Source organism: Protomyctophum bolini (assembly GCF_963924005.1).
Source record: "Protomyctophum bolini genome assembly, chromosome: 1".
In the NCBI taxonomy this organism is placed as follows: domain Eukaryota; kingdom Metazoa; phylum Chordata; class Actinopteri; order Myctophiformes; family Myctophidae; genus Protomyctophum; species Protomyctophum bolini.
In genome coordinates, this window is record NC_137862.1 from 27,223,817 (window position 1) to 27,244,440 (window position 20,624).

Consider the following 20,624-nt stretch of genomic DNA (forward strand, 5'->3'; position numbering starts at 1 on the left):
CAGGGACTTCCCCAGAAGCAAATATTTGAGTTGCACCACATTTTCATTTTTCTAAAATAGCAGACCTACAAGCTCGGTGCCACGCTATGAGCTTGTAGATCTGCTATTTTTCAATGGCTAAAGTATAACATAATTATTAAAACACCAAAAGGGGTTCCTGCCCAAAATGGGTTAAGTCAGGGTTCCCCAATTAATTTTCCTCAAGGGCCATATTTTGACTAGGGTGCCAGGCTGGGGTCCGAGTCGGCACGGGCGAGGTCTGGCCCTGAAATCTTTTCAGGGCAAGACCCCATTTGAAAAGGACCCCCAGTTTGACATGCAGAGGCATGCTGACCCCCATTTAATGCCATTTATATCTGGGACCCCCCCAAAAAAGAATCTTTTGGACATTCTTCCAGGGGGCTCTCCACGGGCCGCAGACGGCCCGCAGGCCGCTAATTGGGGAACCCTGGGTTAAGTGGTTAAAATGAAGTTATAGGGACTGGCCTGGATGTAAAGATAGGGCAGCTTACTCATTTCTGTGTGAATTCAATTGAAAAAATAACTTGCAACTGGAGGAAATCGATTCTTAGTTTTTAAGCATTTCCTTTTTTTTTTATTAATGTCAAACACGTTTCACAATATTTAAGCTCGACCATATTTAGTGAACAAGAGTGATACTACTGTAGGTTGTCCAGCTGCTGAAGGTGGCTAGACAAAAGAAAATCTATAAAATGAAAGAATGACAAATATCCAGGACATTGGTAGAAAGTAAGTAGGGGTGTAACGATATCGAACTGCGTCGACAAAACGATTTTAATTTCAAGAAGCGAAATGTAAACAGCAACATATCCTATCATTTGACTTTGTATCGAATCGTTTTGCAATGCAAATAATATCGCTGTACTTGGTGTATCGATAAGTGTGTATTGTCTGTGTTCATGTTAAGGTACAGGTTTGTCCATGTGTTCAAATATAATGTCTGTATTTGCCAGAGAATCACTGTTTATTACTTTATTTATATATCCATATTCATACATTTTCCCATAAACCTGCACTATTCACCATCACACTTTTTTTACACTATCGATTTTAAATCATTGAATCGCATCGCTAAGAATGAACCAATATCATTGATGTATCTCATCGTCAACCATGTATCATGATACATATCGCATCGCTGTTAAAATGTATCCTTACACCCCTAAGTAGCAAGTGATAGTCTTTCTTCAAAGAAGAAAAACACAATAATAAAAAAAAACATACCTAATGCGCTACTTGTTTCTCTATTCAATGTTATATGCAGAACTTTCTGGTTCGACACGGGGAATGTCACCGTCATATACTGGATCGTCAAGGACGACAATATGATTGGACAGAGAGTCCAGGACAGGCATGGGGGCTTCCAGGGAAGCGGTGGTGTCCTGCTCTCCCATATCGTGGCCCACCGAGCTTCCCACAGACTGTTCGGAAGGATCCGCAACACCCAACGTACCGCCCGCGGACGACGGCGAACGACAGCGCAGCTCGGACGGCTTCTGTCGCTCCTCGGCGTCGTCCTCTACGAGGATTGGTTCCACTGCGTCACTGTGCCGGTCAGCAACCGAGGAGCTTTGCTTCAATGCTTCGTCGGTTCCCTCAAAAGTGACCTGTTCGTCGGTTCCCTCAAAAGTGATCTCGTCGGTTCCCTCAAAAGTGACCTCGTCGTTTCCCTCAAAAGTGACCTCATCGGTTCCCTCAAAAGTGACCTGCTCGTTGCCCTCAAAAGTGACCTCCTCGTATGGAAGATCACCACCTCCAGCTTCAACACTTTCAACGTGTGCCGTGTCCATGGCCTTTGGTTGTGCAGCAGACGCGACCATAAACAACACCTTTGTCGTTGGCTCCACCAACGCAGGGTGCCTAGATGAAAAGGACAATTTACTAGTTGGAACATTTTCAGTATACATTTCTTATAATTTATGTATTTATTTCATTCGGAGCAGACAATTATTCTACAAGCACAATTATTCTACCCTATTAACCCATTTTGGACTGAGGTCAATTAAAAAAAGGCTTCTAAATCCTACTTTTTTTCTGAAAAACCCTATGTTTCTATGTCAGTGGTGCTCAATATTTTTCATGTCAAAAAGTTAAGTTAAGTTAAAAATGTTCACTTAAAAAAAATAGCAGACCAACAAGCTTGTAGCGCGCCACTTGGTGGTGCGCTATGAGCTTGAAGATCTGCTATTTTTCAATAGCTAAATTATAACATAATGTTTAAAACACCAAAGGCCTAGTTTTACAACTATATCAAAGTGTGCATTTTCAGTAACTGTGCTGGATCAGATATTCTATATCCCATTTGTCCATTCAAGCTGATATTTTAACCCATCTTCTGAGATACATTTGGCAAATGCATGATCTTTTCTCCAGTACATCTCATGGATGACAGAGTCCTCGCTCACCTTCCATCGTCACCTTTGACATCTGCAGGAGTATAAAACAAGAGAAACATTTTAAAGGGACTCTGCACAAAGACATACTGTACCATGCTTATTGGTGTTCAACTGCACAAAGTGTAATACCTTTCTCCTGAAGTAGTCTGCATACGTGACTTGGTTTTTCAATTAAATGTTTAGTCATTGCATCACCATTGGTTACACTTGTAATAAGGTTACAGTCAAGACAGACCAGGGTTGATCTGCAAAAGAGCAAAAAGAATAACTTTCATTCCGTTCGAGTTCCAAACAGATATGGTGCAACATAGTACATAATGTACATCTCAGGCATGCAAACAGGCCCAAGGTGAAAAAGGTGACAGTGTGCGGGGCCAACGCTGTGCCGCGGGCAAAACCGCGGCGCAAATCTTTTAAGCGTTTATCGGTACTAAACCCACTTTGGGGGGGGGGGGGGGGGGGTGTCATGGGGGACAGTATATACTACACTGTACTAGCCCTCCTCCCGGCCTGTGTGTCTGTGTGTTAGGCTGTGCAACAGTGACACTTGGTGGTGAACAAATGCTATAACGCTATGTTTCGTGCTCGGACACAGCCAGGGACCCAGGGACACAGCCAGGGACAGACCCAGTGACACAGGGGCAGCCAGGGACAGACCCAGTGACACAGGGACAGCCAGGGACAGACCCAGTGACACAGGGACACAGCCAGGGACACATCCAGGGACAGACCCAGTGACACAGGGACAGCCAGGGACAGACCCAGTGACACAGGGACAGCCAGGGACAGACCCAGTGACACAGCCAGGGACACATCCAGGGACAGACCCAGTGACACAGGGACAGCCAGGGACAGACCCAGTGACACAGGGACAGACCCAGTGACACAGGGACACAGCCAGGGACACAGCCAGGGACAGCCAGGGACAGACCCAGTGACACAGGGACACAGCCAGGGACAGACCCAGTGACACAGGGACAGCCAGGGACAGACCCAGTGACACAGGGACACAGCCAGGGACAGCCAGGGACAGACCCAGTGACACAGGGACACAGCCAGGGACAGACCCAGTGACACAGGGACAGCGAGGGACAGACCCAGTGACACAGGGACAGCCAGGGACAGACCCAGTGACACAGGGACACAGCCAGGGACACAGCCAGGGACAGACCCAGTGACACAGGGACACAGCCAGGGACACAGCCAGGGACAGACCCAGTGACACAGGGACAGCCAGGGACAGACCTAGTGACACAGGGACAGCCAGGGACAGACCTAGTGACACAGGGACAGCCAGGGACAGACCCAATGACACAGTGACACAGCCAGGGACAGACCCAGTGACACAGGCACACAGCCAGGAACAGACCCAGTGACACAGGGACACAGGGACACCGCCAGGGACACAGGGACCCAGCCAGGGACAGACACAGGGACACATACTGTAGCTGTCTATAGTGTGGTTGAGTGGCTGCACCACTCAAAAATGACAGATGATTATTTACTAAATCAGTACAAATCTAGTCAGTATTGAGCAAGATGTTAACATTCATGTCCTGATAGTCATAGAACAATTAATTTACTCCAACAGGAGCACTAGCCCCTCGAGGAGCACTAGCCCCTCCTATATTCAGTAGATTTGTGTCCTAAATGCCATTGACAATGAATGAATTGTCATATATCGGCTATTTTTGTCCTACACAATCCTACACATTCATTGTCACAAAAATGACAATGAATGGATGATGTATGATGATAAGGGTCACTTCACACAGGTGTGATTTAAAGAAAGAAACTGGTCCAGCACTCACACTCCCATCTCAAAATCCCTTACAGTTACACTCTTCACATCATGTAAAATAGAAAATTATATTCACTGGCAAAATAATGAATTATAATACAAATAAAATGTTTTGGGATGGTTTAGTCAACAGGGTCAGTTTACTTCATTATTTTAGCCTTAGTCAATTTAAGACATGTAGAGTAACATCCTCTCCTTATTCAACAGTTGAGCTGCATGTTTTCGTTTTTAATATATCCATTTAGTATAAGCCCTGGCACGCACGCACGCACGCACGCACGCACACACACACACACACACACACACACACACACACACACACACACACACGCGCGCGCGCGCGTGCTTTATTTATTTACTCATACGCATGCATGCACACACACGAGCACACAGACAGACACACACACACACACAGCGAGAGAAACTGACGCCGGCGCGTCCACACCACAGACAGTATAACGCAAAGTGCTAACGTTGCTAATGCTAACTGTAGCAGCTAAACTAATGGATCGACTGGCGAGTCACAGACAGTGTGTCAAAATTCATGCCGAGTCCACACAAACAGGTTTTTTTTTTCCGCGGAGCGACCAGCGGCTGCGCACATCATGCCGCCCAGATGCAAGCAGAAATATCGCTCAGAATCATTAGTGACTCACGAGAGTAGTCTGTCAGATAATTCTCCGGGCAGCGAGCTCGGGCTTCACAGACCCCCTCACCCCCCCCAAACATTTTTTTAACGGATTTGCATGAATCACACAGGTCCTATATTTGGGATAAAAACGGCGATTTTCGCCGAAAAGCTACACTTTTGCATGTCTGACATCTAGGTTATGTTACTTTGGCTGCAGTCAAACCCGTTTAGACCAGAGGACGATTCTACAAATGCCTTATAAATCCTGACAGTTTTCTGAAAAGTCGTTCTCAAACATTTCCATGTCAAGGACCCCAAAAATATATGTAGGTCTAATTGGACGCCGATCCCCATCTGAAAATATGTTGTTCCAGTGACTACCCAGAAGCAAAGATTTGATTTAAAAACACTCGCTCTGAAAGTATATATTCAAAGATTTGCGCCACATTTTCTATAGCAGACCTACAAGCTCGTAGCACGGCACTCGGTGCCGCGCTATGAGCTTATAGATCTGCTATTTTTCAATAGCTAAAGTATAACATATTGATTAAAACACCAAAAGGGGTTCCCGCCCAGAATGGGTTAATGAAAATATGCTCACGAATCCTACGAAAAGTTTGACTTCACTTACTTGAGAACATGAGATTTCCGGCGATCCGTTTTCCATTTTCTGTCTTTTTTGGTGATGCTACTATGAAATCTAACATGGGGGACAAAAACAGCAGTTAAAACACTTGGCAAATGGAAAAAAAAGGGGTGCTGGTAATTCAAATAAGATCATGTTTACTTACCTTATCATATGATTCGCAAAGGACTCTTTGCAGCTTGTCCGATAATGGCATGCACCACAATTCACCATCACCGGATAATGAGAAAAGAAGTCATCGATTTGTGTATGACACTCGATGCATGTGTAAGAGCCATCCTTGACTCTGCAGAGGGAAGAAAATGCAAAGGGAACTTGGTATAAACACCTCAAAAAATTTGTATAACACACATGTCTACATACCAAGTAAATACTTTTGTCTAAATACAAAGAATTGTCTTCTAAATCATGACAGTTTTCTGAAAAACCTATGTTTCTGTATCGGTGGTGCTCAAACAATTTAACGTGAAGGAACCCCAAACATATGTAATTGGCCGTGATCCCAATCTGAAAATATGTACCCCCCAGAAGCAAAGATTTTAGTTAAAACAAAACGTTCACTCTGAAAGAATATATATTCAAAGATTTCCACCACATTTCCACCCATTTAAAAAAGAATAGCAGATCTGTGTCTTCCCCCCAAAAAACACCAAAAGAGGTTCCCGTCCTGAATGGGTTTAAGTGACTAAGTGTGCTGTACAGTGGACCAACCTGAGATTCTTCAGTACCAGGTTGGTCTTAGCTTTACGCTTCGCGTTACTATCATTCTTGGCCTCCGTCGTCTTCTTGGACTTCATTTTTTCCACCATTTTTGCCAAGACAGCCACGGTAGACACAAGCTTGGGTGTGCTGCTCTCAACTTTGGCGGGCGGTTTTGCAACCTTCGTTTCTTGGCTGACATAATGGTCAGGAGGAGGAGGATTGGGTCCTCCGGGCGGTTTCCCTAAATAGGAGGCACGTATCGTCACCTAGAGAAAAGTAAAAGACAAGGCCAGAAATATTGAATTCCTTTTAGATTTTTACAGTGTAACTTGAATGATGAAGATGCCATGCTTTGATACATGCTCATTCATAGTGTCTGCAGAGGAAATCTTGAAAAACAAGGTGGCCGCACACGCCAATAGCCAGAGTGCCAATATTTTATTTAGGACGTAGCAGGTTCAGCAGTTAAGGCTTCATCAGGGAATACAGAGAACATAATGGTTCACACTTAAATATGGTGCCAGATAGTCATGCAACCAATCAGAAGGGGTTACACAGGTTAAATAAGACCAGTCCCTGTGATATGAGAGGTCGGGATCACGGTCATGTGGTGTCTCAAGTTCACATACAAGAGGAGTTACCTAAAAAATGACTACCGGTATAAGGCCTCATAAGAGGCTCTGGAATATAAATTCCTTGTCATAGACACACTAAAATGTATCTGAGAAATACTGCAGATATACAATTGTGAAACATTCATAACATTCATAGTGTCGGACCTTTGTTCCAGCAGGGAGGCCCTCCAGAGCTTTGGGCTTTCTGAAAGTCTTGTGGAATTGAGACTTGTGATCTACTCTCTCCTTGTAGGTGAGAAAATTCAGCCTACATTTTCCACATCGATGGATTCCCTTTCTCTGGAAACAAAATTTAAAAAACAGTTAACAAAAGATTGGCGGAGGAATACAATTATCGTTTCATGTTGTTAGACAAAAAGAAAAAAATACAATATTTTTCTATGGGTATTTATACATTTAATTTGCTCATTTAGGACATGTGAAGAGAAGCAGGCCTTTTATTTATTATAGTAAGGTGTTCAGCAGTCAACCAAATCAATCGAGCCATAGCATTGGAGATAATAGGGAACACAAAAGTGAGCAACAACTCTTCTAATTACACCCTTCACTGGTTTAAGGTGCCAGAGCCCAAGTATGATCTCCTAACATGGCAAAGTTCCAGGTGAGTCAGAACCACAATTATTTTTAAAAGGCAACTTTTTTTAAATAAATTAATTTCAGCAACTTACCTGATGTTTCATGTAGTGATTCATGTAAGTATGAGTAGTTCGGTGAATTTTAAGGCAGAAGGGACAGAGCAGATCCTTTGTGTTTTCATGCACTGTTCGGAAATGGTTCTCCACATCAGAGAAGAGAGAGGACCTAAAATCGCACACCTGTTGAGGATTAAGTCAAAACAAAGTGTTAAGTTGCAGTGAAGTGAGTGATGCGTTTATAATGCACGTCTACACAACACAACACAATCAGTCTGTTTTATTTGCACCGTACCATGCAACCGTAGGGCATTTCTCCCGGCTTGTGGGTGTCTTTCATGTGTTCCAGAAGCACTTGCTCCGACTCAAATGCCAGTTCACATATCTTGCAGTTCGCTGGGGGGGAAAAAAAACGATTAACCTTCATTTATGATGGTGGGGTCCCGTCTTGTTAGAGAGAATAGATCAGTGGTCTTCAATGTGTTTCACGTCTAGGACACCCGCCTAGCCCATTTAGGCCTGAGGCCTAAACGCCTCCAAATCCTGACCTAAGTCTTCTGAAAAACTTCAAATATTTATATAGCAGCATCACTTAATTTTTTTTATTTTTTTACATTTTTGAATACTGTACATACTGTACAGAATCCCCTGTACAGAATACGGATTCCCGGCCCGAAACAGTGACCACCCGTCTTATACTTGGTCCACTCTTTTTTGGCTCTTTGCTAAAAGAGACGATCTACAAGCACTAATAAAAACAATCAGTTCCCATTTGTCTGCCCTCCGTAATAGAGGGTATGCACATGCATAAAGTGAATGGAAGATCGAGACATTGAATGTCGCTCAATGTCATTTAATGCAATCAAATAGGACTTTTCTGTTTGGATGTATGGGCTGTTAAGGCCAGAAAGTAGTTTTTTGCCACTCAGTAGGCATACCTGCATAACTTCCGGGTATGATGATGATGTCACGCGCATACCCTCTATAGAGCACCGCAGTCCCGCCCCCTTTCAGAAAAGCGAGTGGCCCAGGAAGTGGAAGCCCCATGCATTCTCCCATCGGCACTTTTAATATAATTTATTTAAAGACGGTTACGCCGCGGACAAAGCCAATTCGGATCGTGACGAATCATGACAATGAACACAATATTTTGGGACGATCAAATCATTAGAAAGAAGAAAAGAAAGTCAGGAGACAACACTATTTGTTTTGTTTTTCGTCTTATAAATTATTGGCCCAAAATATTGTGTTCATTGTCATGATTCGTCACGATCCGAATTGGCTTTGTCCGTGGCGTAACAGTCTTTAAATAAATTATATTAAAAGTGCCGATGGGAGAATGCATGGGGCTTCCACTTCCTGGGCCACTCGCTTTTCTGAAAGGGGGCGGGACTGCGGCGCTCTATAGAGCGTCGCAGTCCCTCCCCCTTTCAGAACGAGTGGCCCAGGAAATGAATCCCAATGCATTTTTCCCCAAAGGCATTTTAAAAAGTATTTATTTAAAGACCTTTTAAGCGTCATACGAAGCCAACTCTTGTCGTGACAAATCATGACAACACACACCATTTTTCGGGCCAAACAAAGTAGAAAGTAGAAAAAAACGGCAGGTTACAACACTTTTTTGTTGTTTTTCTTTTTCTTTGTAATTATTTGTTTGGTCCAAAATATTGTGTGTGTTGTCATGATTTGTCACGACAATAGTTGGCTTCATACAACGCTTAAAAGGTCTTTAAATAAATACGTTTTGAAATGCCTATGGGAAAAATGCATTGGGATTAATTTCCTGGGCCACAACACTGATTGTGTTGTCATTCTGAAAGGGGGAGGGACTCTGAGAGGACCCCCCCCACAATAACAGAGCGGTGTGTTTTACTTGAAGACTCCACGGCTGTGTGGGCGCTCTCGATGTGACACTGCAGCTGGAAGGGCGTGGAGTACTGGCGGTAGCAGTGCTGGCACGTGGTGTGGCTCTCGAAGCTCTCGCTGTTCTGTTTCTCCAGCTCCAGGTGGTGCTTCATGTGGTTCATGAATCTGCAAAAACGCCACCAGTGTGATTTGGGGCCACATTTGACTGAGGGACTGCCATTGGATTTCTTTTTTTTATGTCATATGAAAGTAGGGAATCATAGCTTCAAATTTACATATTGGTTGTTCAGTTTGACCCACCAGTTTTGGAGATGTGGTTCATAGAGTAATGTCTTGCAGAGAAACAGCGAGTTGAGAAAACAGGCTTGAAAGGTTCACTTCTGTGGTCTCCAATTACCGCTAGCTACATGTTTAAGCATTTATTTCATATTTACATGTCAATTTCAGCTCTGACATTTATTTAAGACATGCTCTAGTATGTGAAGAGTCTGCCTGTGCCATTAACTCATTTTGGATTAAAAACAACGTTTTTCTCCTCTGCTGGAGGTTGCGAGATGGAAGGCTCTCAGTCAAATCTGGTCACATTTAAGCATTATCTAGATAATTGTTAATATTCAATTAATATGAACACCTGTCACACACTTCACTGTTCAAAATGTCTCCGAACCTGCCCTTTGGCTTTTTCTTTTTTTTTTTAAATCACAGCTAGGGTTTGACTAAATTGGACAGAATATAATTTCCACCAGGGGTGCAACACTTAAAATAGTGTAAATCGATTTTCAAAAACACATAAAATGGTGGATCTACAAGCTCAAAATGCATCGTGATGCGTATGTATGTAGTACTACATACATACTACAGCTATTCTGGCTATTGTTGCACGACACCGTTGCACGACAAAATATAAAATGGTTCTCCTTAAGTGGTTAATCACACTAATGAGTTAGACCATTATACAATTTTTTTCGATTAATCAAAAAGAAAGTGAACGCACTGAATAATTCCCAAGAAGATAATTGATAGCTCCCAGCCCTAATTTCCACCATGTGACCACAACTCACATGCATACCAATAAATGTACTTCAATTCATAGCCAAACATTAAAGAAATATATCTATATATAACAATGTAACACATTTCGCATTCCAAAGGTTTAAAAGACAAAGACAAATTAACCATTCTCCTTGCTCCCCCGTTCTCTAAGCATGTATAATGGCTGTTATAATACCAGCAATTAAACAAAAGCTTTTGTGTTTTGCTTAATGATGTCTACTGTATGAGATTGTTCACCTCCAGCTGCCACCGCTGCCCCGACTAGAGGCACAGCCCATTTCTCAGCCTGTACATTGTGCTACCTCAGCTCCCAGAACAGACGGGTGAACTATGACCTCTACCGCAAGAGTGTGCTTGTAGTACAAATGTGTTTCCTCATTAAAAGCAGCTTACAGGGGAATTTTTGGGGCTTTTTTTTGGCAATGTTCTGAATCAAAAGGAGCAGTTCTTTTGTGTCACCTAAACTAGCAATAATTTTTCATCTTTAGGCCGACGAGGGAAAATGCCTAGACCGATAGTCATCCATCTAGGTGGAAAACTGTGATGAGGAAGAGTGGAGGCAGTTCTCCCATGTTTTCTTAGTGGCCAATGGGCATTTCTTTCTAAAGCGGCTCTCATTAAAACTCATTGACTGCTCAACAGCACCATCTAGTGGTGGCTCAGACCACCAAGGTTTTAGCCCTATGTAGCCCCTTTAAAGGACAACTTTGGTTTTTTTTTTTCAACCAAGGTTAACCTAAAACATTAGGTTGTTATTAGAGAAAGTAAATTAGTTTTAGCTAACATTGTATGACAATTTCATTTTTGTATTATTTACTATAGTCCTACTAGACCCCAGGATATTACATCTGGCCACAAAAGATCGCGGGAACTACTGGTGTGAAGGAGGCGGTAACAGAATTAGCCTACAACACAGTATGGGAGCCCCCCAGTACCTCTACCTTCACAACAGTAGATCCCATGATCTTTTGTGGCCAGTAGAACTATTGTAAATAATTAAAAAAAAGAAATCGACATAAAATGTTGTAAAGAAATACATATTTAGCCCAGGGGGGTAGTCAGACAGTTATTTTGTGAAGCTACTAAGGAAATCGGGATTTTTTTTCGGGCCTGTTGTGGCGCTGTCATTGGGCCCAAAAAAACCCATAGCCCCATAGAAGTCCATGTATTTGCGCCCAACTTCACCTAGACTGTATTAAACACATTTAGTGCCGGCCCGGAAGTGCTTCAAAATAGGAGCTCTGGGGTGCCGGAGTTGTCTGATCGCTTTTACTCTGAAAGCCATGAACCGGAAACACTTTCCTAAAAAAGTTGACTTGACAAATTGACCTAACATCCCGTGTCCACATGTTTTCGAATGCCCCCGCCCCCTGTTAAAAATCACTAAAACGAAAGAAAGCAGCAAATGAAGAAATATTAACACTCATCTTTTACTTTCTCTAATAACCTAAAACATGAACCTTGGTTGAAAAAAAAAAAAAGTTGTCCTCTAAACGAGTCTACAAATATGAAAAACCTACGTTTTCAGTGGTTCTCAAACATTTTCATGTCAAGGACCCCCAACAATATATGTAATTGGCTGCCGACCCCCATCTGAAAATATGTTGTTTCAGGGACTCCCCAGAAGCAAAGATTTGAGTTAAAACGTTCGCTAACATAATGCTTAAAACACCAACAGGGGTTCCAAGTTCTACAATATTTCAGAACACTTCAATTCAGTCACAGGATAATAATTATGTGTACTAACTACACGTACATACCTGATATTATTCTTGAGTATTTTCAAACAGGTCTGGCACTTGAACGTCGTATTGGTTTTCTGAGTCTGCTGCTTTTGGGGGTCTCCCTCGTATCGGCCATAATAGAAGTCTGATACCAACATGATGCGCTTGTTGCTGTTTGCAGGGTCCTCAGCGGTGACGGTGCAAATCTAAGACACAAAACACGTTTCACAAAAGTTAATCCTCTGTCTGATATCATCTGAATTAATAAACCTACAAAAAGAACAACTTCATTCATAAACAGGATTGATTACCTAGGTTCAAATGGTTGACTTAAAATAGCCTCAGAACGATATATAGATTCCACAACACAACTTTCCGTGCCGATTTATTGGTACGGCATCATTTTCTCACTCAAACTGCTATGATTTAGGTTTGGGGTCTGAGGTTATCAGCACCATAATAATAGCACCTGCAATAATACAACACGGTAACACTTACATGAGAAATGATTTAGATTCTGGGATACAGTACACTTTAAAAAACTATAGCTGCTAGTATTGACACTTCTGTTTGTATCCCTTTTAATTCACAATGCTTGCCAATACACTAGAGACCGATAATCGTCCACCCCACACAGATTATTGGTCATTCTGTTTTTAAAATTATTGGTATCATAAAAGGCCAATATTGCCTTTTATATGCAGGAATGCGCATCTCTGGCACAGCAACCACTTTTATTATCCACATTATTTTCATTCATCGATATTTTACAGGATAATAAGGTTGCCAAAAAGAGGGGCTGCTCCTTTCGCCTCCTACTGTAATTGGAGAAACGCTGTAAAAAGCATACTGAGCTTTGGATGTATAGTGGTTAACTGAGTAGTCAGCTGGGGGGTGGGCGTAGGGAACTGTGATGGACATTGTGAATCTGTTTGTTTAACTGTATGTAATGTGTTTTATTTTCGTTTTTAGTTTTATTTTTCGTTTTGTCATTATTTATTTATTTTTGTTTTGTATTTATTATTGTCAATTCATTTCGTGATAAGATTTTGTTTGTATTTGTGCTGCCAGAGGGATGTGGGGGGGGGGGGGGGGATATATGTCAATTGTTTAAAATACTTATGTGTAATATAAAGAAAATGAGAAAAAAAGCATACCGAAAACCTCTAGGAAGACAAAAGTAAGAGTGGCGTTCCTAAAAGGTTTTCCCTCACCTTCATGTGATATTTCAATTGGTCCCGTTGATGGAACTCCATGTTGCATCTCGGGCAGCTACTACCACCCTCCACTAGGTCGACCACACTGATTGCCGCTACGGAAAGTCAATAGGTGGTGTCACTATCAACATGCAACCACAACAATGCAGAAATTACAACAATGAGGTCTCCTTCTACATCAGTGGTTCTCAAACTGTTACATGGGAATGTAACATTATAGACCTGTTCCCTCATGCATATCCAATTGAAATAATGCAAAAAATAAAGTATTTCTTAAGAGTCATGAGCATTACTACACACCTGTTTTTGCATTTAGTTAAACAGCTGATTCATTGGTTCATTGTCAAACTGTATACTATCATAATTTATGTTAAATGTAACGTACCCGAATCCACTTTTGTCCTTTTTACTAGGTTTTCGCTTTGCTGCGTCACAAATTTCCGTTTGGCTGCCGTTTGATCTGTGAAAAAAAAAAAAATAATCCATGTATACATGTTTTCCCAGGTACATTTAAATTATTCATTAAATAAATTACTCTTCATGTGACCACCGCGCTGACTTTAGGTCACCAGTTCAAAACATATAAAATAAATAACGGTATGGGTCGCACACACCAAAACTTCAGTTCAAAATATGTATTTCATTTTTGAACAGGGACAAACGTTTCGGCTATCCAGCCTTCATCAGTGTTTCCACACTGATCAACCTTCATCAGTGTTTCCACACTGATGAAGGCTGGATAGCCGAAACGTTTGTCCCTGTTCAAAAATCAAATACATATTTTGAACTGAAGTCTTGGTGTGTGCGATCCAATTATTCATTCAACAAATCTTACCAAGCAAAGTCATACCAATTCTGTTGGTCTCCATCTTAATGGGGGCAGACACTGCAGAGAAGCTCTGCACAGGCTGCATCATGGTGGGCTGATTCGGTTTGGCCAGTTGAGATGCCGTTGAATACGAGGCAGGGCTCTGGACGTTGGACAAGGTCACTATGTTGTTGTTGATTTGTTGTACCTGAGGCCTGTGGACAACTCCAGGTAACACACTGGCCTGGCTCATGGGCTGCAGAAGTTGCGGTTGGCTCGCTGAAAGACAAGTGCATAAATAATAGATTACATCATACAGCAATGAAAACGATACATATAGGACAAATGAAAATCATTGACCCAAAAACAGAATTAACTAACCCATTTAGACCTGAGGACGATTCCTAAAAAATGTTTTCTAAATCCTAAAAGTTTCTACGTCAGTGGTGCTCAACCTTTTTCATGTCAAGGACCCCCAGAATTATCTGTATTTGGCCCCCCTGTACTCTGAAAGAATATATATATATTCAAAGATTTGTGACACATTTTCACGATTTTCAAAAATAGCAGACCTACAAGTTAATAGCGTGGCACTCGGTGCCGCACTATGAGCTTGTAGATAACAGCTAAAGCATAACATAATGCTTGAAACACCAAAAGGGGTTCCCGCCCAAAATGGGTTAAACAAGATACACACAAAATAAATTAAACTATAATAGCTGATCTACAAGCTTACAAGGCTTGCCCGGATATGCCCCGATATATGGACCCTAGATTTGATGTGGTTAACCAGTAATGAAATGAAACTATACCACAAACAGTAAACAACGGCTATAGAGTGAATAATGTATATTTACAGAGTTTTATAATAAAAAAATATATTGTTTAATATACTGTACTCAAACAAAGTTTCACCAATGGATACATTTCCACTTTTTTACCTGGAAAAATTGTGAATGTTGTCCCAGGGGGGTATTGTTTGCCAAGGGCGGTGATCAGCTCTCTATTGGTCGACATACTTGACAAATCGGAAGGGGTCACGATAAAACCCTAAGAAACAGAAAGAAATCTGGATGAGATTTTTAATGTAGGATTCTTCTGATAACTTGTCACCTTACAAAGTTTCCCTGAGATTGAGCCCTGCTTACGGCCTAGGGTAACAGCTTTCTATTAGTCACAAAGGTTTCAGTAACGTAGTAGGACTAGGCTCCACCATGCACCATGTCTGTCGGCTTGCTGGAATTTGTTTTGTTCTTACAGCTACACTGTAGCCATAACATACTGTAGGTGCTACAGTGGGCTTTTCTAAGATGATATGCAGACGTTGTTCACAAAGATGGATCAAGACTATCATAGATGAATTTGATCGATTATGACATTTGCGTATCTATGAAACTTGAAAGTAAAAGTCGGACTCAATAAAATACATCTGATAGTGGTCCAAGGCTAACAAAGATGCATGGGCATCGACAGTGAGTAACTTAACTTTTAAAATGTATGTGCACGAGATGATCTCCCGAAGCCATGGTTAAAGCGTCATCCTAATTCTAATTCAGAGAAAGTGCATGCTTTTGGCATTGTAGTATATTTGTTTCAGCTCTTTCCAAAGGCAGTGATTTCGCCAATTAAGTTTCAAGAAAGACTGTGCATTTTGATCGATTATTCGATTGAATCTTCCACTCACCCCCAGCCCCCCCCCCCCCCCCCCCCCAGCTGGGTTATCTTTTTTCCTCCCCCCACGCAGCCTATCCCACTGGAAGGTATGCGTGGGAGTTGAGCTTTTTTTATGCCCAGGCCCAAGCCCCCCCCTCCCAAAAAAAACAACATGCCTGCACAGTACCAAACTTTCTTTGTTTTTCTGAGATGTACGGAGATTAAGTATTGGCGCCGCATGAAGCTGGCTGCCTGTTGTTGCTGTTGTAACACTTCAATTTCCCCTCTGGGATTAATAAAGAATCTATCCATCTATCTATCTATTGGGTCTAAATATGGTTTTGATAACATCAAGACTCAATTTTGGCAATTAGAGAAAAGGCATCCATGACCATTTGAACATTCACAATATCATTATCAATGTAAGATCGGCATATTAGTGCATGTAAAACAGACCCCACTCAGTTATCTGAACATCTCTACTGAAACAAATGGGGGAACTGACAATACACCACTAGCAATTAGACAACAGTAAACATTTTGTGCTCATCAACAAAACCAACAACATACCTGGTTATTAACCATAACAGGTTGTGGTCGAGTTATTGCTGTCATAGCTGGGGTACTAACTGGTACACTCTTCACTCCTTTGCCAGGCATATACACATCAGGAGTCCTCTTTACTGAACCCCTCGTGGGGCGACCTCGGAGAGGAGCAATGGGCGCCAACCCTGGTTTTCCTGCAAGCTTTCCTTTAACAGGTGCAGTCTTATTATTCCTTTGGTTATTGGCTGAAAACACAAATGTTCAAACAATATGGCAGTTAGGGCTGGGCAATAGTGATATGAGAACTAGATATCATCTGGGATTTTGAATATCATGATGGTCTTTTCCTGGTTAATCAGTTAAAGCCCCATAAAGACTTGCATGATTATTATTTATTGTAGACGTTTGTGAATAGCACATTTACAAGCTCACTAGCATGCTGCAACGCATGTAAGCTTGTAGATTGGCTAATGGCTATTTTAGCTAGTTTTGCACATTAATAAAGAAATATATTATATATATGAGATAGATATATTTGGTTTTGTCCATATCGCCCAGCCCCAGTTCAACATAACATTTTTATTCTTTTCCACTTACAAACACATTTTTATACAGAAAAGGCACAAGTCTTGCATGGCAGTTGCAATCATTCATTAACTAAATGTCATAACTTGCATTGTTGTACGTTTGTGTGTAATAAAACATCCTGGGCAACTGTACGGTGACATACTGAGTTCTCCGATGAAGATGGGCTCATCATCATCATCATCCACCAAGGTGACTTCTGGGATTTGTTGTTGTTGCTGCCACGGCTCCAGCTCCTCCTCCTCACATTCCATAAACAGTTCAGACATGATGAAACCTGTAAAAGCATGACAAAACATACATGATCAACCTATCACACAAATATTTGGCTGTAGTAACTCTGAGGACCCCTAGGGGTATGTATCTAATGTATCTATATACATTGCATTTATCCCTTTATACCGCATCATGAGTGTAATCTTAACATCATGTATGGCACCATCGCACAGGGAACCCAAAGCCTTTAAAGGCCCTGTCGGCAGGAACCACAAATCACTCTGTGTGGAGTCATATTGGTTCCTGCACACTGCTCAGTGCTGGACCCATAGCAAGACTGCCACACACATAACCACTTAATCGCACGCGCACACGCAAACACTCAAAGTGCATGGATTAACCCATTAAGACCTGAAGACGATTCTACAAATGCCTTCTAAATACTGACAGTTTTCCGAAAAACGTAGTGGTTCTCAAACATTTTCATGTCAAGGAGCGCCAGAATTATCTGTATTTGGCCGCCGACCCCCATCTGAAAATATGTTATTCCAGGAACCCACCCAGAAGCAAAGATTTGAGTTAAAAACGTTGAACTCTGAAAGAATATAATATTGAAAGAGTTGCGCCACATTTTCACGATTTTTCAAAATAGCAGACCTACAAGCTCTTAGCGAGGCACTCACTGCCGCAATATGAGCTTGTAGATCTGCTATTTTTCAATATCTAAAGTATAACATAATGCTTGAAACACCAAAAGGGTTTCACGCACAAAATGGGTTAAAGCAAAAATATATATATATCCCGACCGAAAACTTTCATCAGGCCAGGTACACAATCTGTGATTTGTTAAAATACGGTGCGAAAGGAACAACGCCACACAATCGAGTTTCCTAAACAAGAATTATGACATTATCGGTATGTAAAATTATGTTTAGGTATTATCATTCAGTCTAAAGTAAACCCATGTTCCTGCCATACAGCCACCAAGCTGAGGAAATTGCAGTGTCAGGCTCTGTCTATTAGACAACACAGTTCTTATGAAAGGCCAGCCTGGGCACCATTTCATTTCGGGTATATTATCCGTTCAGGAGCGGATGATATCGTTACATCATGTTGTAGTATTGTTTTGTATGAACAATCAAACGGAACGTCCTTTTCCCTCAAACCGATTTTTCAATAAAAGCTGCAGGCTATGAGAGCTTTTATTGTTATTCTTCCGGTTTGAGGGAAAGGAAGTTCCATTCAACCAGGGGAATAGCGCCCTCTAGTGGCAGTGACTGGCTGGGGGATATGGCATTTTGAACACAGTAGTACACAAGTGTCTTTTTAAGTAAAGAAAAAAGATCCAAGCACCTAATGAATTGCATATTCCTTTACAGAAGAATTCACAGAAAATCAATGATCTAGTCCGTTTGAAAAAATGTTTGATTATAAAAGTTATATTAACCTTATTAACAGTTCCACGACAGAATCATAATGTATACATACATTTATGGTAGAATGTCACATAATGTTTAAAGTCCTGTTTTATTATTGCATAACAGATTTCAGTGCATGGTTTGTAGAATAGGAAAAGATAATCATGTTTGCAAACACATCCTTCCCAAACTGTTATGATCACATGTATCACGTGGTGGTCATATCATGTTGACTGAGGGGCAATCAACTTAACTGATTGATTTAAGTATTTATTAACAGTTTGCAGAATTACAGTACATTTCAAGCACAACTCCATACAACAAACTGTGGGACGACACCAATAAAGCATTACACTTGTTTACAACAGGGTCCACCCTTTTCAATTCATCATCAAGAGATTTTTCTTCGTGTGGTTTCCCTTTCGTGTCATTATTATTATTATTGTCTATGTGAAGGAAGTCATCAACACGAGTTGATTGATTGAACATGTTATTCACAGTTTGTTGTGGTTTCCCTTTCGTGTCATTATTATTATTATTTTAATTTCTATGTGAAGGAAAGTCATCAACACGAGTTGATTGATTCACAGTTTGTAGAGTCAGAGTGCAGGTACAAACTAAAGCACAGGTCAATACAAAATGATGCAACGAGTGTAAAGCAAAACCCAGAAAAATCTGTCTTGTTTACATGAGGGGTCCTCCGTTTTCAGAGTTCAGAGTTTGTATGATGAATTCCTGTTCTGTGCTTTGGCTATAAAGAAGTGTCTATTTGTATGTCTCTAAATGTTTTGATGAATTGAATAAGGTGGACCCTCTTGTAAACAAGTGTAATGCTTTATTGGGTCGTCCACTCACAGTTAACGGTCTTTGTATTGAGTTGTGCTTGAAATGTACTGTAATTCTGCAAACTATTAATACATATTTCAATCAATCAGAGCATTCCATTCTAATGTTCATAGATACACACAATAAGCCATAAAGGTTGCATAACATAACATCTGGGGCACGATGGAATGATCACATTGTATTACAGCTAAAGGGGTGCGTTAGCCTCTGGTCCATACTAGCCTTCAGACTCAGAGCTTGTAGGGGTGCGTGTGGTGTGGCGCGCCAAATATAGCCGATCTACAAGCTCACAACGAGTCGCATCGCGACGCGTTGTGAGCTTGTAGATCGGCTATTTCCGGACGAGCAGCACTATATAATTTAAAGCTAGGTTAGTAGCCGTTAGCTAGCGCAGTTCCACGGCAATGCTAGCGTCCATGCTTAATATGGAACGTTTCCTCCTAGCGCTGCATTAAATACAGCCGAATTCACACGTTTGTGCACCAAACAAAGCTCATTTCTGTCGACATCCTCCCACTTTTGTAAACATAAGCAAACGCCAAAAGGAACAAGAATAGTCCTAATAATTATAGGCTAACGTTAGCATTAGCAACACTTTTCGAAGCTAGGTCTACTAGCATTATTTGGGGCAATGGTGGCTGCTGGGTGGGTAGGGTAGAATGCGTCTTATTGTGTCCCTAGTCCGTATCTAGTCTCCATCCTCCAGACAAAGGAATAGCGTTCTAATTTCTTACCTCGCTCATTGCCCGGTGACCCGGCGGCGCGAGGTACGACTCAATGCCGAGCGAATAACGTTCCTTTAGCCGCCGCCAAAAGAAAGTAAGAAACGCATAGGATTCAAGGTTTGTGGTGTATTTTTTTTGACCCACCAGGCGGCTAGATAGACTCTCGGTTGGCCAAGAGAAGTATCCTAGTAGGAAGAGAAAAAAATAAAAAAAATAAAAGCGGGGAGGAGCTAGGGGAGGAGGCGGAACTAGACGCTTTCTGGCGGAACCAATCACAGTGAGGAAAAATTAATTCCATTCGTTTTGCTGTTTGCGTATCCGGTGTGGGTAATACGGAAACGGCCTAATAGGCCTATATTATTGCGAATGCACTGAGCACTTACTATGAGACCCAGCGGATCATGTCTGTCTGTCTGTCTGTCTGTGTGTGTGGGTGTCTGTCCCGCATAACCATATAAGGAGTCCCCAAAGCAGCTATACTTCCAAATATGGAGTGTGTTGCA

At 41.6% G+C, this 20,624-nt stretch overlaps 1 protein-coding gene across 2 annotated transcripts; it reads right to left on the reverse strand.

Moving 5' to 3' along the window:
* Nucleotides 1-561: 561 nt before the first annotated feature.
* On the reverse strand, nucleotides 562-20,271 carry znf280d (zinc finger protein 280D). Of its 2 annotated transcripts, none has more exons than XM_080759603.1 (18): nucleotides 20,131-20,271; nucleotides 17,062-17,193; nucleotides 16,356-16,576; nucleotides 15,074-15,182; nucleotides 14,175-14,411; nucleotides 13,710-13,784; nucleotides 13,322-13,419; nucleotides 12,144-12,313; nucleotides 9,338-9,495; nucleotides 7,760-7,860; nucleotides 7,501-7,647; nucleotides 6,977-7,111; nucleotides 6,207-6,463; nucleotides 5,641-5,781; nucleotides 5,481-5,549; nucleotides 2,547-2,662; nucleotides 2,427-2,448; nucleotides 562-1,881 (listed from the first exon to the last, which is right to left on the reverse strand). In XM_080759603.1, the coding sequence occupies exons 2-18, from the start codon at nucleotides 17,183-17,185 to the stop codon at nucleotides 1,266-1,268; spliced, it is 2,796 nt and encodes a 931-aa protein (XP_080615729.1). In that variant the 5' UTR covers nucleotides 17,186-17,193; nucleotides 20,131-20,271; the 3' UTR covers nucleotides 562-1,265. The 2 variants fall into 2 exon arrangements, with proteins under 2 accessions (XP_080615729.1, XP_080615728.1); XM_080759602.1 differs by having other exon boundaries at nucleotides 14,160-14,411.
* Nucleotides 20,272-20,624: the final 353 nt, after the last annotated feature.

Bases quoted from the DNA above. Each gene is read 5' to 3' on its own strand.
- znf280d (XM_080759602.1), bottom strand. From the start codon at position 17,185: ATGTCTGAACTGTTTATGGAATGTGAGGAGGAGGAGCTGGAGCCGTGG. The intron at 13,420-13,709 runs GTACGTTACATT...GACTTTCCGTAG, and splicing joins AAGGACAAAAGTGGATTCGG to CGGCAATCAGTGTGGTCGAC. The intron at 5,550-5,640 runs GTAAGTAAACAT...CCCCCATGTTAG, and splicing joins TTTGCGAATCATATGATAAG to ATTTCATAGTAGCATCACCA.